The following is a 12,714-nucleotide window of genomic DNA, read 5'->3' as shown; positions in this document are numbered from 1 at the left end:
CGAACCGTCGAAGTTAAGCATTGAAATCCCCAGAAAACACAGCGGGATACTTCCTGCTCCATTCTGGGTTTTCAAGTGACCTGCAGCTTGCTTGTCCCTCAGAAAGACCAGATGTTGTCCTTGGCGTCTGCTGGTGCTGTAGTCAATTCTGTATCATCTTGTTATCAGTAATACAGTTCATTTAAATGTAGTACATTGTAATTAAGAATGTAAATCAACAACATTGTTGATGTTCCTGCATGGTGCGGTTACAACTGTTGCATTAACAATTCTCATAAACTTCATAAAAGTATGAATTACATTACATTATCATAATGCAATGTGACAAGAAATGTGCGGTTATGGGAGTGTCACCTTCTTCTAGCATGTGATGTCTTGTATTTAGTGGATGGGTTACAGCATTTCGGAGGAATATGCTGCCTTTGTATTCAGGATAGAAGACTCTTCTGCCCCTCAAGGCGGAAGCAGTAAGTTCATTTGAAGTATGGCAGCCATCTACAAAACTACAAGGCCTCACATCCCAGAAGCCCATAATCTTGATACTTTTTTTTATTGCTAGTGGGGTGGGACTAAGTCCCTTGTACTGCGGCCACTTCTGGCCTATTGTACTAGCCCCAGATTATAGGTGAGGGTGATTGTGGATCAATTGGTGGAATGAAGATTGGCAGGGGAAACCGAAGTACTTGGAGAAAACCTGCTCCAGCACCACTTTGTCCACCACAAATCCCACTTGACCAGACCCGGGATCGAACCCAGGCCACTGCAGTGGGAAGCAGAACCTTACATTTCCTATGAAAATATATTAAATTATGTAAAGGAAGTCATATTTATGAAATTCAGTGAATCCCCTTTCAATATTCTTTGACTCAAAACTTGTGTTTACTTATGTCTTCAACTTCAGTGATGTCAGTGTATGCTGGAATATGCTGTCACACAGACACAGTTTTGCATTATTTATTTTATAGGATTCAGTTTCAGTGTTAGGATCAAATTCTAGTTTTGCAGTTTTGTTGCATTTTCAATTTGTTTCACAGATACCCTCTACTCCTAGAGAAAATTGGTTTAAGTCATCTCTGTGTAACTCAGTCATAAGGGGCTCTGATGGTTATGTGTAACACTTGAAATTACTGAATTCTTGGACTTAGTTCATCAGCTGGTATTTTCAAGAGCACAACATTTTGAAATGTGAATCACTTAGGTTAGTTCTTCCTAACGAATCCAACAGAGTACGTGTCTCCCACCCTTTCATGCAAGGATGGAGAAAGGAGCCAGTTTCCAAAATACTGTGTCCTTTAAAGCAGTGGTTCTGAACCTTTGTCAGACCACGGCCCAGTAATTTTTTTATAGGATGAGGTACCGGGTCACAGCCCCAGAAGTCGAGAAACTGCTTTGGAGTGCCAGACAATGGATAATGTTCAACACCTAAGTTGTCCCAATTCTTTGTAGTTAAAAATGTTTAAAACTGATGGCTATTAATTGACTTGTAGATTTCATAATGATGTGTGATACATATTTAAGTAGCCATGAGTTGAAAGATATTGAAAAGGCAACGATTATCATCATCTAAAAGGATGTGAAAAGTATATGACCCAATCCTGTTATAGTCCTATTTTAATCACTCAGGGATCTTCATGTTCTTCGAAGTCATTGAGGATTTTCATGGTTTTGTTTTGAGTCCTTTCAAAGAAATCTGTTCTTCCTGAAGTTTCATCAGAAAGAAACAGTTTACAAAGTTATCATTTAAGTTATATGTATGTTTGATGAAGTTTATGAATAAGAAGTAAATTATTTTCTTCATCTTTTTCTTTGTAATACAGGGCTATTCAAAGATTCCTTCACTGTTTGGTCTCCAACATTTACGCCGGATCCGAGGGGACAACTATTGTGGTGTGCGTGCTGCCATCTTTCAGACCTTGGCTCAGGGACTTAATGTTCCCAGTGGTGAAAAAACTTTCCACTATCTGTCAAATGCCATCAGCAATGAGGACTGTAGATGGTTGCAAGACTGGACATTTGCTGGTCGCCTGCCATATCATGGTAACAATGTTCTGCATGGGATGGCAGTTTGTCTTCAGAACTTGGATAATGTGGTAAGAGTGCATTAGAGATGTATAAAATTGATTACTGGCTGACTTTTGTAGCATTACAAACCTTTCATATTCTATGTTCAGGCATCCCTCTTATCTTCAACAAATGGAGATCGAGAAGAAACTTTGGCCACATTGCTCAATTCTGATCCTACATTAGACCTTCATGTGGTAGAAGCTGTGAAACTCCACATGTTACAGTGTGCTATGGAACTCTATCAAGGACACAGTAGTGGATCTGATAACATGCCTCTGTTTGCTTCACTCATGTTTGCGCGTGATACTTCTGAGACACCTAAACATCTCATGAACAATCATCTGTGTGACATTGGAAATTCTGGTGGTTTGGAGCAGGTATGTTGCTGTTTCCCTTTTCCAGTAGTTTTGTCCTCATTGTAAATTCATTAATGTCCCTTCATGTTAAAGTAGAAGTGTGTAGTGGTTATTTATTTATTTCAAGTTGCCACGTGTAATTTTCTTCGTGTCTGCAGCTGCTATTAATATATGTTATATATGAGTTGTATGGATGGTTTCAGTAGTAAGTTGCACAATGTCACTGAATTAACAGCAGAAACTGTTCAGCATGTTTATGATATATAAGGAGGTAGTCATAAGAGAATGTAAAAGCACTAAAACGATAGACACATATATTGCAGTATGGACAGATTTAATCTTACAGAAATATGAAGAAAAATATTTTAAACTCGTTTTGTATGAAACAGAGAGTGATATGTTGAATTCCCTTATAGTTTAATGAAAGTGGGTCAATGTATCAGACATTTAGAAACAGTGTGCCATGCTGACAAAAGTAGCTATTCAAGTTTTCTGGCACAAAAATCAATCTTTAACTTTGAAAGCAAATGTAATACTACTCACAGGGCTTTGAGTTAAATTTTTAGCATTCTTTATGTGCAACACAGTATTTTAATTTATGAGCTTTTCTTATGTGTTAATATTTGTTGTGTTTTGAGCCATTTACTGTTTTGGTATTATTACATAGCAAATGACAGCCATTTAGTGTTCACCAGTTCTTCAATCCTCAAGTGAAAACTAAAACTTAGAACTTATTCATTCTGAATATGAAGGATATTTATACTAAATGCAACTATTATTTGGTATAGGTAAAATACTTCATTATTGTTTCCCTTCTCCATTTGCAAAACCCAAAAAACAGGACTGGGAAAAGGTGAGTTTTATGCTTAGCTTAGTATATAGAACAGGTTAATTTTGGCATGTTTACCCCTACTTTGTTGCATTTGAATATTTTTAATACATCAGAGAATATTAATTTCATTTGCTTGCATCAAGGCATGCATGAACAATGTATCGTATTCACTTACATTGTAAAAGTTTATGGTCAAAATAGAATTAAATATTTTGAATTGCAGACTTAGAATGTTATGATTGTTGAATTGAATTTTTAGAAATATTCTTAGTTGGCAATTTATATAAGTTCTTACCATTTTGAATATGTGGAAATCTGTGAAGTTAATATATTAACTGACATAATTTATATACCCCTGCTTCTGGATAAATTTCTGATGGATGCTACCTTTCAGGGGGGAACATGGTTCTCGTTTTCACAGGAGCTGGGGTAGCTCAGCCGGTATAGCGACTGGCTATGGGCTGGATGACTGAGGGGTCAGAGTTCAAGTTCTGGTAGGGTCAAGAATTTTCTCCAAATCGTCCACACTTGCTCTGGGGTCCACCCAACCTCCTATCCAATGGGTCTTGGAGGGGGGGGGGTAAAGCGGCAGGGTCATGAAGCTCACCACTCACCCACTCACCTCCAGCTAGTGCCAAGGTCAAAATATCCACTGCCCCATACGCCTTCATGGCATAGTGCTTATTCATTGAGCACAGGGACAACTTTACCTTTTTTTTTTAACTTGTGTATCATGAAAACATGGTATAGGGGTAGATTGAAGTTTTCTGGGGATGGTGTGTAACACAAGGAAATATGTTTTTTGGCCTTGTCCATCATCCAGCATTCTAAGGAATGTGGGTGAAAGTATAGGAGGCACATGCTCTGTGGGGTCCATTGGAAAGAACTAACCAAAATCACTGGACAGCTTATGTTAGTATAACTACAACTACATGCAATGCAATGCAATGCAGATAATAGGAAAATGTACAATAAAATTACTGAAATGCATGTATAGGCATGTATAGAGGAAGTGGGGAAGGGGGGGAATGATCAAACCAACCCAGTGACAAAATTTATAATCACCCAATGCATGGAAATAGTTTTAAGACATTCATGTTATTGCAATACACACATACTACTGGTACCACCTGTGGAACAAAAATTGAACCCTGTGAATAAACTCATATACTCCTATAGATATCCATGTAGAATCAATCAGATCATACTGACCTTTTTGGTTCTGATTATATTAGGACATATTCCATACTCCTTTCAGTTCCATTCCATTATTTAGCTCTAGTTCAAACTCACCAGTTCTGGTTATTTTTGTTTGGATTTAATCCTGGTCAGTTCATATTCTGGACAACCAAGGAGACAGAGTTTAATTCCTGATAGGAGGAAGAGATTTTTCTCTTCTCCATAATGTCCAGCCTGGCTCTGGGGCCCATCCAGTCTCCTATCCAATGGGAACCAGGTGTTTCCCCTGGGGTTAAGTGGCAGGGATGTGCAACTAGTGACTCGTATCCTTCTAGTGCAAAGGTTAAGAATGGTGGCACTATACCTCAACTTCCCCATACATATTCATGGCATGGTGCTTAATTAATTAAATCCAGGGATAATGTTACCTTTTCACTTAATGGTATTCGTTGTGGTTTAAAGATTACCGTATTCAGGATGGCACCACACATTATGTTAGACATCACTTTGCAGGAGTCTTCTGCCTCCATCCACAGGGTAGGACAAAGTCAGGAGGCTCCTCCAAATGTTGGTACCATTCTATCAAATTGCATGGTGTCACATCCATAAATACAGTGATTTATACACAGTCACTGTCATGAGAACTTGAAGTCTTATTGTTTTGGTTTGTTATAATTCTGTTCTGACCATGTTTATTCTGGCAGACATTCAGTTTGACATATAGTTACAGTCCAGATATATCAGATTTGGATTTCGTGCTGGTTGAGATTATTTGGCTTCAGATTTTATTGGATCCTGTTAGGTTCTGGAAAGCAACTGTCTTTCTTATGTCATCTGAGGCATACAAACTGCAGCTAGTGTTCCTTTTCCAAAGCTGAATACCCAGAGGGCCTCTTTATATTTGTATTTAATGCTTTAGAATGTGTATATGATGTCAGGAAACTTGAAGAAACAAGTGATAAATTCAAGTAATTATGAAGTTAACATTCTAATCAAATTGCAGTGAATCAAAGAAATTCATTTAAATGTAAAATCTCATGATGCCACTACACAAGTAAGCTGCCAGAAAAGGATATTAAAATATTTGTTATGTAACATATTTACAAATAAAAAATGTGTATAGCAGTAATAATACAGGGATACATCCACTTAAATTCCAACAGCAGATGTACAGCCATACAAACTATACCACAACCTTACATTAAAATAAAAATTCACCACAAGCTGAGAAGGATGGCTCCCTTTTTCCCCAGGAAATGTATTTGAATTACTTCACCACCACAAGAGAAAATAGACTATACATACATACATATATTTTACATTTCACAAGACCAAAATACAATGGACATGAAACTGGTCACAAGCATAACACAAACAAACAAACAAACAAAGCAGAAAGACAATACAAAGCTAAACAAACACTGCAACTAATTATTTACTGTATGCTCCAAAAATTCATCAACTATATAAAATGAGTTATTCATGAGATATGAAAATAAATTTTTTTAAATAAATGTCTCTGTATTGCAGTCCGTCAATAATGCAACAATTATTAAAATATTCACCATTTAGTGTTTAGACATTTAATTAAATAATTATTTACTGTATGCTCCAAAAATTCATCAACTATATAAAATGAGTTATTCATGAGATATGAAAATAAATTTTTTTAAATAAATGTCTCTGTATTGCAGTCCGTCAATAATGCAACAATTATTAAAATATTCACCATTTAGTGTTTAGACATTTAATTAAATACATGCAACAGGATGCTGAAATACAAAATTATTTTTAAAACTGATTCTATCCTTTCTAAAAGTGCATCCACATTACTTGTGCTCGTGTGACTCACTATGCTTGTGAGTAATGTGGACGATATGACAAGTCATGAGACAAGCAAATTTAAAATTTTTAATTTAAGAACTATAGCCAATATATTAAAATATGACTACAGCCTATACACACAATGAGTAAATATACGGATCCTCACACGCCAAAGCCTGGCGAGCAACTGAAGAAGTGTGGACGAGGATTTACTAGCACAAGTAAAAGCCAGACGGGGCTCCCAACAAGCCCAAGCACGACTGATGTGGATGCGCCTTAAGACTTTGAATGGTCTTTGGCAATCTATTAAATAACCTAATACAGTAAACATAGTGCCCATCTGGAAAACAGAAATATTTGAAGTTGGAATATAAATTTCATTTTTGCTTCTAGTGTTCAGGCCATGAACCTCTGAACCTGAACAGAAATTATTTTGATTATCTATCACAAACAACTTACTTATGGAGCTGAGCCCTTCTTGAGGAGCGGCCAATTCTGCAGCTACGTAAGAATTTCCCAGCATTTTATGGGACCTGAAGGTTCATTACCATATTCACAAAAGCCCTCCACTGGTCCCTATCCTGAGCCAGACCAATCCAATCCATACCATCCCATCCTATCTCTCTAAGATCCATTTTAATATTGTCCACCCACCTATGCCTTGATCTTCCCAGTGGTCTCTTTCTTTCTGGCTTTCCCACCAATATCCTATATGCATTCCTTTTCTCCCCCATTCGTTCTACATGCCCTGCCCACCTCATCCTCCTTGACTTGATCATTCTAATTATACTTGGAGAAGAGTACAAGTTATGAAGCTCCTCATTATGCAGTTTTCTCCAACCTCCTGTCACTTCATCCCTCTTTTGTCCAAATATTCTCCTCAACACCCTGTTCTCAAATACCCTCAGTCTATGTTCCTCCCTTAATGTCAGAGACCAAGTTTCACACCCATACAAAACCAACTGCAAAATTATTGTTTTGTATTCTAATTTTTATGTTTGTGGACAGCAGACGAGAAGACAAAAAGGTTCTGGACCAAATGGTAGCAAGCATTACCCGAGTTCAATTGCCTCTTAATTTCCTCCTGACTCAGGTGTCAATCTGTTATCGTTCCCAAATATCTGAACTGTGCCACATTTTCAAAACATCTGTTTCCTCTCTTTATGTCATGATTTTACCCTGCATTTTGGTGACGAGACAGTAACATATACTTAGTTTTCTCAGTGTTTACTTCTAGACCAACCTCTTTACTTGCGTCAATTAAAGTTTGTCTATCACAAACAACATCAAAGAAAAAATATATTCACATGACAATGGTAAACTATTTAATTTCTTAAAAACACTTCTACATGAGTCTCTGGGCCCCACTCCCAGTATGGTCCTTATTACTTTCTTTTGTAATTTAAAAATTTTAGAATTATTAGTTGAATTCCAACAGAGGACTATTCTACACTTAATGATAGAATGAAAGTAAGAAAAATACACCATTCACAGGGTTTTGAAATTCATAAAATAAGATAAACTCGTAATTACAAAAATAGCAGAACTGAGCTTAGGAAGGACGTATTCCACGTGACTCTTCCAATTTGATTTATTACCAATTTGTATACCCAAAAAAATTTATCACAGGGACTTCATTTTTTATGTTTCCAAAGGATACTGCCAGCAAAGAGTTAGCAAACTGTTTAGGAGCAAAATTAATAATATTAGTTTTGTTAATATTTAAGACCAACTTGTTTGCTATAAACCAATTTACAATGAGAGACAAGGTATCCACAACTTTGTGCTTAAGCGCACCGTGATTTTTTCCAGTGACCAAAATACTGGTGTCTTCTGCAAAGAGAAAAACATTGGCAAATTTATTGATGCATATTGGCAAGTCATTAATATAAATGATAAACAGAAGTGGTCCTAAAACCGACCCCTGAGAAACCTCTTGCTTAACTCTTTCCATTTGGAGAAATAATCATGGTCATCATCAATTCTGAGATGCACTATCTGTTTTCTAATAGATAGGATTTAAACCAATTTAAATTACAATTCTGAACACCATAATACTCTAATTTGGATATAAATATCTCAAGATTAACACAATCAAACGCCTTGGCAAGGTCACAAAATATCCAAGCAGTTAGAAGTTTTATCATTCCAGGCTTGAAGTATGTCAGTGGTAAGTGAAAAAGCAGCACGATCAGTTGATAAGTCTCACCTAAAACCAACTTGTTACTGCACCAATATATTATTTACCTGTAGATGCTGATTTAATCTATGATACATAGTGTTTTCTAAAACTTTACTAAATACAATCAACATAGAAATAGGTCTGTAGTTTGCTACATCAGCTTTATACAAAGGCTTCATGACTGCACACTTCATACGATAAGGAAATGCGCCAGTCATAATAGACATGTTGTAAATATAAGAAAAATGCTCATTTATAGCAATGCTACACAATTTTAATATTTTTGATGTGATACCATCATAGCCAGAAGACTTCTATGATTTTAGGGAACAAATTATACTAATAATTTCTCCTTTAGTTACAAGAATTACTTTCATACTCAGAAAAACAGTCTGATAAGCATTCTTTAATGATCCAAGAGGTGACTTACTATTATCAATATGTGTTTGTAAATTATCTGCTATATTCAGAAAATACTCATTGAAAACATCAGCTGCAGCTTTAAACTGAAAATTCATGTTATCCATTTTAAATGAAGAAGGCATGAGATTGGATCTGTTAAGACTTAATGAAATGCGTTTCTTATGATATTCCAGTTAGTTTTTATTCTGTTATAGAAGTTTCAATTAACTGATTATAATGTAATTTATATTAATGAAATGGGACTATCCTGCAAAACCCAAGACAGTAGATAACATTAATCAAGATGCACACATTTTCTGATATTGTCATAGAAAGAAAACTTGGCACTCATGAATGTCTTCTGAATTATGTTAGCAGGTAAATATCCATTGGCTGTATGATGTATTGGAATTGTCCAGGAAATGGGGGATGATGTGCAATTCTACATGAAGTGACTTACTTTTCCCTGTTTTCTGAAAGGCAGAACATGCTGTATGCATGCAATGGCAGCTTTGGGCATAGGAAAGGAATACGTTATGTCCTGTGATTATTTCTACTTCAATTTGAGTATGTCTAATATGAGACTGAAATTTGAATGATGTATTTGCAGGTAGAGATGTTTCTTCTGGGATACATGCTTGGAGTGACATTACGAGTCATACGACCTGTGGCCTTTGGAACTGAGGATTTTATATGCTCATATCCTGATTGGAACGAAGGTAACTGGCCTAAAGTTTTTCTTATCGCAGAAGATGATCGACACTACAATGTGCTGGTTGAGTGAAGAAACTGATGTAACAAGCACCATCCAGTGTCTCAACAACAGATCATGGTATATCTGAAGCAGTGGTAGCATTCAGAGTATTCTAAATAAGTGGTTGGGAATATGTCTGTTTGGTATGATGCTAGATTGTTGATCACTTAATATTGTACAAATAGATGTTATTCATTTATATGCAGTATTATGTCAGTTACAAAACATCCCTCTATGAACATTAAGTACTGTCATGTAAAATAGCACAACTGAAGTTTAATGTTGTATTGTTAATATCAGCTTTAAATATTGGAACTCTTATACAGTGCAACTCTGTTACACTTTATTTGCTGCCAAATGCAGTAATATTAACTGTGATTTAGTGATTAATTTTTAGTATCTGCATGTATCTGAAGATAAGGGGATTGGGTTTTTTCCTTCAATCTCAGTGACTGTTCATTGTTTTAATGACCATGATGCAAAATTTAACATAAGAACTAATGGTCCTATATAATGAAGTTCAGGATTTTATGTAGATTTGTAGTATTTATTTTCAGTTGAGTGTAAGATATTTGTGTTACTTTTCGAGTGAGATTCCGGTGGTTAACTTTAAAATGATAGAATGCTTTCTCTCTACTTACATTAAGAATTTAAATGTAAGACACTATTATATACTAGTGGGAAAACAAGTATTTCATATTTTTGTAAATACATTTTATTTTTTATTTTGGAAATCAAAATAAATAAATCTTAAGTTGCCAAAATTAATTTTATTTCATACATATGTGCTTCTAAAACATGATAAGATTCTTTAAACCTAGCATCATTGACAGAGTTATTATTCTGTTTTAATATACTACTCTGTCCAGGAAGTATCCAACCTTGGGCCAGGAAAAAAAGTTCTGTATCTGGGTGGTTACAATACCTAATCGCCTTCAAAGCAGGCCCCTTGTGACTTCACACATTTAGCCCAGCAGTCATTTCATTACTGGAAGCAATTCTGGAAGGTTTCTTTTAGAATGGCGTGCAGCTGCACTGTCACATTCTGTATGATGTCCTTGCAGCTGTCAAAACGGCAGCCTTTTAGCGGTGTCTTCAATCTCGGGAACAGCCAGAAATCACAAGGAGCCATGTCAGGAGAATAGGGAGCCTGGCGAACCTGTGGAATGCTGTGCTTGGCCAGGAAACCCTGGATCAGGTGTGATGAATGAGCTGGGGCGTTGTCATGATGCAGCTGCCAGTTGCGTGCGTCCCACAGCTCCGGTCTCTTGCGCCGAACTGCATCACGAAGATGGTGGAGGACTTCTTGGTAGTACTCCTTATTGACAGTCTGGCCTAGTGAGCGTACTCATGATGCACAACACCCCGGCAATAAAAAAAAACAGCCAGTATCACCTTCACGTTGCTCCGAACCTGTCATGCTCTTTCGGGCCTCGAGGATGTTGGATGCTTCCATTGTGACACCTGGACCTTGGTTTCCAGGTCATATCCATACACCCACGACTCGTGACCTCAAGACGGAGTTGGTGCTGCTCCGGTGAAAGCACCTTGGGCACAAATTTTGCTGCCACTCTTCACATGCCCAAATCCTCAGTTGAACTTGTGTTTGCGGAACCTCTGCTGATCCCAACCTCATCAGAAACTTCACGGATGGCCAAACGACGGTCCTCCATGATCAGTGTCCGCACTTTTTCAATGACATCAGCATTGACGGTCTCCCGGAATGCTGCTCGCTGTCCGCCGACATACAGCGATGTTTAAAGCGGTTGAACCACTCTTTAATTTGAGTGATCCCCATTGCATCATCGCCGAAAGCCCGCTGAATTTTGCAAATTGTTTCCGTTTGGGTATCCCCAAGTTTCTGACAAAACTTCATGCAGTATTGCTGCTCAAAGCGTTCTGTCATCTTGAGCGAAACGAGAATGCAACGAACACATGTTACACCACTTTGCTATCTGGTAGCCACAGACACATCAGGCACTGTTGCGAGTCAGCAAAAAATCACGCACGCGCATGAAAGTCCCTTCTACCACTATGCTCAGTTTCCCCACCCCTTTGGCCATTACTTACTGTGGAAAAAAAATAAAGTCGGATACTTTTTGGACATAGGTATATTGTTTCAAAGGGACTGCATAGCTGTTTGGCATCCAAAACATCATGTGTCCCTTTGTGCCATAATATTTGATTGATTGCCATCTGGTGAATGCATTCTGCACTTTTCAGAACAGAAATTTTAGCCTTAATCCGTTAACCAGTTAGTTGGCTGTGATTGTTTTGATTGAATTCAAGGATAGCAGAGTGAAAAATCAGTACAGAAGTCATGCTGTGATCAATCTGGTTATATTTGATTTTGAAGATATGTGAAACAGGATCCACTTACATTCACTTACTAGGTTATTCTCATTCATGTTATCATTTAGTAATTATCTTACAGTGCTTTCAAATTGATCAGTGTCAGAATTCTTGCATTTCTGAAGTACTTCATTGTATCAGGATTTTTTAAATCTCCAGTTACATGGGAGAATTCTGTGGTGTAATGCTCATGTCATCTGGTAGTTAAAGTAAACTTCTAAGTCAGAACAGAATCATGGCATTTTGAATAGTGTATAAGGGGGCCTTCTTGCCCTTTGCACTGCGACCACAGCGATCTATATTACCATCACATGATAAATATGGTGACCTTTGTGTATTTCCACTCATTTGTGAGGCACATTATTAACCCACTCACTTGTTGCATAAAATGTTAATGTGGCTATTGAATTGAATTTATTTACATTCTATAAATCCTAAGTAGGTTAGTACCTTTGGATACAGAACAAGTCAAAAGGTTACATACATAAGTACAGGCAATTTTAGCTTAAAAATTAATATAACTTAATTTTACATCATTCTCTATTTACATTGAAGTATTCATCTAAAGAGTAGAAGGAATGAGCATGTAGATAATTCTTTAACTCTGATTTAAACTTTTTAGTATCATTGCCCAAGTTTTTAATACTTTGTGGCAGATTGTTGAACACTTTTATGCCAGTAAAGTAGACTCCTTTTTGATATACTGATAAAGTTGATGAGGGTAGGTGGAAGTTATATTTTTGTCTAGTATTCATGTTATAGACATCAG

The 12,714-nt window shown here is 36.8% G+C and overlaps 1 protein-coding gene across 6 annotated transcripts in view; it reads left to right on the top strand.

The window, feature by feature from the left end:
* Positions 1-9,856, top strand: part of LOC111863405 — a 64,741-nt gene extending 54,885 nt beyond the window's left edge. For 4 of the 6 annotated variants that reach the window (XM_023849703.2, XM_023849704.2, XM_023849701.2 and 1 more), the window contains exons 9-12: positions 1,818-2,090; positions 2,172-2,441; positions 3,262-3,273; positions 9,450-9,856. In XM_023849703.2, the coding sequence (XP_023705471.1) occupies positions 1,818-2,090; positions 2,172-2,441; positions 3,262-3,273; positions 9,450-9,623 (729 nt within the window). In that variant the 3' untranslated portion in view covers positions 9,624-9,856. Of the gene's footprint in view, positions 1-1,817; positions 2,091-2,171; positions 2,442-3,261; positions 3,274-9,449 lie in introns of those variants that run through there. The other 2 variants (XM_023849702.2, XM_033751045.1) reach the window with 2 other exon arrangements.
* Positions 9,857-12,714: the final 2,858 nt, after the last annotated feature.

The sequence above is a fragment of the Cryptotermes secundus genome, unplaced genomic scaffold (assembly GCF_002891405.2).
Source record: "Cryptotermes secundus unplaced genomic scaffold, Csec_1.0 scaffold792, whole genome shotgun sequence".
Taxonomy (NCBI): Eukaryota; Metazoa; Arthropoda; class Insecta; order Blattodea; family Kalotermitidae; genus Cryptotermes; species Cryptotermes secundus.
The sequence above is the reverse complement of the archived record's forward strand: the minus strand, read 5'-3'. Positions and strand labels throughout refer to the sequence as shown.